Below are 5111 nucleotides of genomic sequence, written 5' to 3' on the forward strand. Positions count from 1 at the left end.
CAACCAATATATTCACACAAAAAATAGTTATTAAATTAATTATTTGTATAAAATATATATTAAAAATAAATAAATTAATACATATATTTATACATAAATATATAATAATTGATTTAATAGTAATTTTTTTGTACACATGGTATTTTTTAGAGTTTTATTAGTACTCAACCTAAAGAGAGTAGGGAAAAATAATTCAAGTTGCATTACAATTTAAACTAGAGTACAAAATTTTCACCAAGAATAAGAAAAGACTGGGATTATATCGAAACTAATTGATAGTCAAGTTACTATATATGTAGTGAATTATAAAATTCAAAAAAACATCATCACCACAAAAATTAATTATTGATTTATTATAATGAAAGAGTTTAATGCCATATAAAAAAATTTCAAATATATTAATTTTATGGACTTTGCTAGGCAGACAATGATTTTTGTGAACAATGGACTCTAAAATTGGCCCAATAAAGTAAAAACGATCCACCTAAATTTTAATATTAGGATAACCATCCGCACACCTAGTAAATTGAACATCCGATATATCCATTATTCACATTGTTTAGTATTTTCATTGTTTACCTATAATTTTCCTAATTTTATTATCTTCTTTTACCAACATATTACTACAAGTAACATTTATCATCAGCTAAGTATATATATATTTCTTTTTGTCACAAGTAATTTCTTTTTAGGAAACAGAGGACGGATGATTTTTTTTCCCCTACAAAATTTAAATAAAAAATCACAAAAAATAAAATAAAACTTTGACAAGAAAGATGCAAAATATATATTAAAATAATATATTTTAATTTTACATATTTGTATTTTATATTATCTATATATAATCTATAATCTATATTAATCTATAGAGTGACGTTACCAAATATCCACCACTCATTCATAATCTCTATCACTATCACACACCCCATTTCATTGCATTGCATTGCATTAATCAGTTACAACAACTAGATAGTACTACTTAGATATTTACAACCATGAACATGTTATCAGGATCTAAATTCCATGTTCCTCATTATTCCAATCCAAAAATTCCAAGCTCTTCTTTCTCACTAGTTTTGAACAACAAGGCCTTTCATCAATTTCATGCTACCCCATCATCTTATTATAAGTTCAAGTACTTGTCAATGAAATGCTCCAATTCTTCTATCTCAATACCATCATCATCATCATCATCAAATGATGATGGTTCAGAATTGTTTGAGCCTGATCCATCTCTCACCAATGAAGATCTCAAGCCAACTTCACCAAGCCAAAGAACACTCACAGGTTTTGAAATGGCAAGCCTTTGGGTTGGTCTTGTTGTTGGTGTCCCTTCATACTACCTTGCTGGTTCCCTTGTTGATCTTGGCATGGCATGGTGGCAAGGTATATATATATATATTGTAGTTGTAATTGCTACTAAACAAAATACTAAATATTAAGTTGAAAAACACTAATTTGGCTATTTGGGCCAAAACATGTTACAGGTATTGGAACAGTTGTTGTGGCAAACATGATTCTATTGGTTCCACTTGTTCTAACTGGCCACCCTGGCACACTTTATGGCATATCATTCCCAGTTCTTGCAAGATCCTCATTTGGAATCAATGGTGCTCACATTCCAACACTCTTAAGAGCTTTAATTGGTTGTGGTTGGTATGGAATTGAATCATGGATTGGTGGTGAAGCAATCTTCCTTCTCTTGCCACAATCATTGAAAAACAATTCATCACTCTCAAACTACCTACCTTGGCTTGGAACTTCCCCACTTGAATTCTTCTGCTTTTTGGGCTTTTGGGTGGCCCAATTGGGTTTTGTTTGGAGAGGAATTGATGGAATTAGAATTCTTGAGAAGTACTCAGCACCAATACTAATTCTTCTTACAACATGTTTACTTGTTTGGTCTTATGTTAATGCTGGTGGATTTGGTCACATGTTGTCTTTGTCTTCTAGGCTTACAAGTTCACAATTTTGGTCTGTTTTTTTCCCTTCAATCACTGCTAATATAAGCTTTTGGGCCACAGTTGCAATTAACATACCTGATTTCACTAGGTATTCAAAAAGTCAACATGATCAAATCATTGGTCAAATGGGGTTACCAATTTTCATGGGACTATTCACATTTGTTGGTTTAGCTGTTACATCATCTACTAAGGTCATTTTTGGTAGAATAATTTCAAACCCAATTCAGCTTCTTGGTCAAATTGGAGGATTAACAACTTGTTTTCTTGCAATCTTTGGTATAAGCCTAGCAACCATAACTACCAACATTGCTGCTAATGTTGTTGCACCTGCTAATGCACTTGTTAATCTTAGTCCTAAGATTTTCACATTTAGAAGAGGTGCAATTTTAACAGCACTACTTGGCATTGCATTTCAACCATGGAGGCTTTTGAGATCAAGTGAGAGTTTTGTTTACACTTGGCTAGTTGGTTATTCTGCAATTATGGGTCCAATTGGAGGAGTTGTTCTAGCAGATTACTATCTTATAAAGAGGACACATTTGAGTGTTAATGATTTGTATTCAAGGAGTGTTTATGGTGCATATTATTATTATAAGGGGTTTAATGTGGCTGCAATTTTGGCTCTACTTCTTGGGATTTTGCCTGTGCTTCCTGGTTTCTTGTGGAAAGTTGGAATTGCAAGTTCTGTTCCTAATGTTTTTGTTGTGATTTACAACAATGCTTGGTTTATTAGCTTCTTTTTTGCAGGATTCTTACATTGGATGTTGTCAAGTTTCAGAAGTAAACCGGATAAATATGATGTCGGAGGAGAATCTCTTTTGTCATCGTTAAAGTAAATAATTCTTTTTTTTAGGTGGCCGGTATTCAAATCTTATCAGCAGAAATTTGACTTATCTGAATAGTATAATTATGCATGTTTCTCTTAGGACATAATTTTTCTTCAATGTTTGTATATACATATAGCACATTGGTAGTTAAAAATGTTCAGAACAATTTTCTTTTAAGTGAAAGAGATTTCATATTGTTTATGATTGATTATGTAATATGACATTAATCAATTATGCAGAGAGCTTATGTTACTATCTAGATGCCATGCCATCAACTTAGATAATAAAGAACTTGTTGGGTTTTGTTTTGGAAATTTTTGGGTCTTGGGTTTTGTTTTGGATTAAGTTCTTTTTTTATACATATTGGGCTACGCTTTCATCTCTCATTTTTGGATTTGTTTGCAATATTTGGGCCTAGGCCCAGTTTTTATTTTGTAAAAGAGGCCATTTTCTCTTATCGAAAATAAATGAGAGCTATTACCTAAAAAAATAAAATAAAAGAGAGCAATTTTGAATTTTCTATCTTCATAATTTTTTTTTGGTGACTTCTATCTTCTTTTTTTTTTTTTTTTACCAAAGATAAGAGACTCGAACCCGCAACCTCTTAATTGAATATGGAGAGACTATGACATTTGAACTATAATTCATTGACAAAATAATAATAAAACACATTAATTATAAAAATAATCAAAGAATTAATTATAACTCATTATTATTGATTATTTCTAATACTCATAAATTTTCTATTTTTCCATGCGATCAATTTAAAATTCTTTCATTTAAATTTATACCTATATACTTATTTCAACAAAACTAACTAATCCAAGTAAATAAAATATCGGTAAAGTTAGAGAACCAATAAAATATTAGTCCAAGCAGTCAAAATTTACTTTATTTAATGTTCGTTAATTCTAGAAACAATTAATAAATCCTAAATAAAACAAATTTAAACTGTTTTGGACTAAACTTTTTGTTATCAAAAAGAGTTTAAACGTCATGTTTAAGTCCAAATTATCCGTTTTAAATAGTCATAAGAACAAAAATGTATATTGTAATTCTAATTTTGATAATATCAATCATTTTTTCTATAAATTCACGTAATATACAATGTAAAAAAAATCAAATGTAGAGTGACATAAAAAATAGAATGAAATTATCATTTTTCTTTAAATATATAAAATAAATTAATTTTGAATTTTTTTACTATATCTATTATCTTTTAAATATTTATTATATCAATTTTCATACTATTTAGGTTTGTAATAAATGCTCTTTGGAACAAAAAGATTAAATTTATCACTTTTATATAGGGTTGGAAATTAGCTGAGTTGAGTCGAGTTAGGTCAAGTTCGAATTTGACTCACGAAAATTGAGTTTGACTCGCGGCTCAAGTTATTAATCATTGAACCTATTTGTAAAATTTAAATTTGACTCACAAAAAACTCACAAATTAATTCGAGTTCATGAGTTGGCTCAAATAATATTAATATAATGTATAATTTTATATAAAAGCTTATATCTCTATCACTTATCGTTTATGTCCTCTGTCATAATTACATATAAAAAATTATATATATGTATAAAATATGAAATATATATTAATATAAATAGTTATAATATATATATATATATAATTGAGTCAACTCATGAGTCAATAAATTGAGTTTATCTAAATTTAAACTCGTTTTATTTAATATACGAATTCAAATTTAAATTCAAACTTAGCTTACAAGCTCATAAACTTAGCTTATCGACGAATTGTTAACAAATTAAGTTTAAACAGACTCGTAAACTAGTTTAAGTCACTTCCAACTCTTTCACACACTTCTTTTCAAGATTTCATATTTACTTGAATTTATTGCATTATTATATATATTCTTCTTCACCTAAATAAGTAAATAAATAAATAAATAAATAAATAAATAAAAAAGGGAAAAGTTGTTTTTGTTTGCAGTGGATTATTCAACTATGTTTATTATATTAATTAATTAATTAATTTAAAGTACACTCTTCGATCCGATTCTCTGCTTTGATTTTATTTTCTTTTTCAAAGATCGAGGCTTAATGTATACCACAAATCTAAAATAGCATAGATACTTAGAATCTGAATTTAGTTGTTTTATGGAAATTAAAGAATATGCTCATCGACCATTATGTTCTTTTTTATTGAGCTTTTATAGTAATATTGTCAGTAATCACGAACTCATATGCTTGGCTGTGAAGTTAAATGCTTTGTCTTTAGAAAGCAATAAGCTATCTATATAGCTTATGAATTTTGGCCACTTATTAGATACCTAGGTATTCATATAGGTTAGGTTAC

The 5111-nt window shown here is 28.5% G+C and overlaps 1 protein-coding gene across 1 annotated transcript; it reads left to right on the plus strand.

Annotated features, from left to right (window-relative positions):
• On the plus strand, window positions 996–3046 carry LOC107626442 (purine-uracil permease NCS1). Its single transcript, XM_016329322.1, has 2 exons — window positions 996–1386; window positions 1488–3046. Exons 1-2 carry the CDS (start codon window positions 996–998, stop codon window positions 2798–2800), a joined length of 1704 nt encoding a protein of 567 aa, XP_016184808.1. The 3' UTR covers window positions 2801–3046.

The sequence above is a fragment of the Arachis ipaensis genome, chromosome B02 (assembly GCF_000816755.2).
Source record: "Arachis ipaensis cultivar K30076 chromosome B02, Araip1.1, whole genome shotgun sequence".
In the NCBI taxonomy this organism is placed as follows: Eukaryota; Viridiplantae; Streptophyta; class Magnoliopsida; order Fabales; family Fabaceae; genus Arachis; species Arachis ipaensis.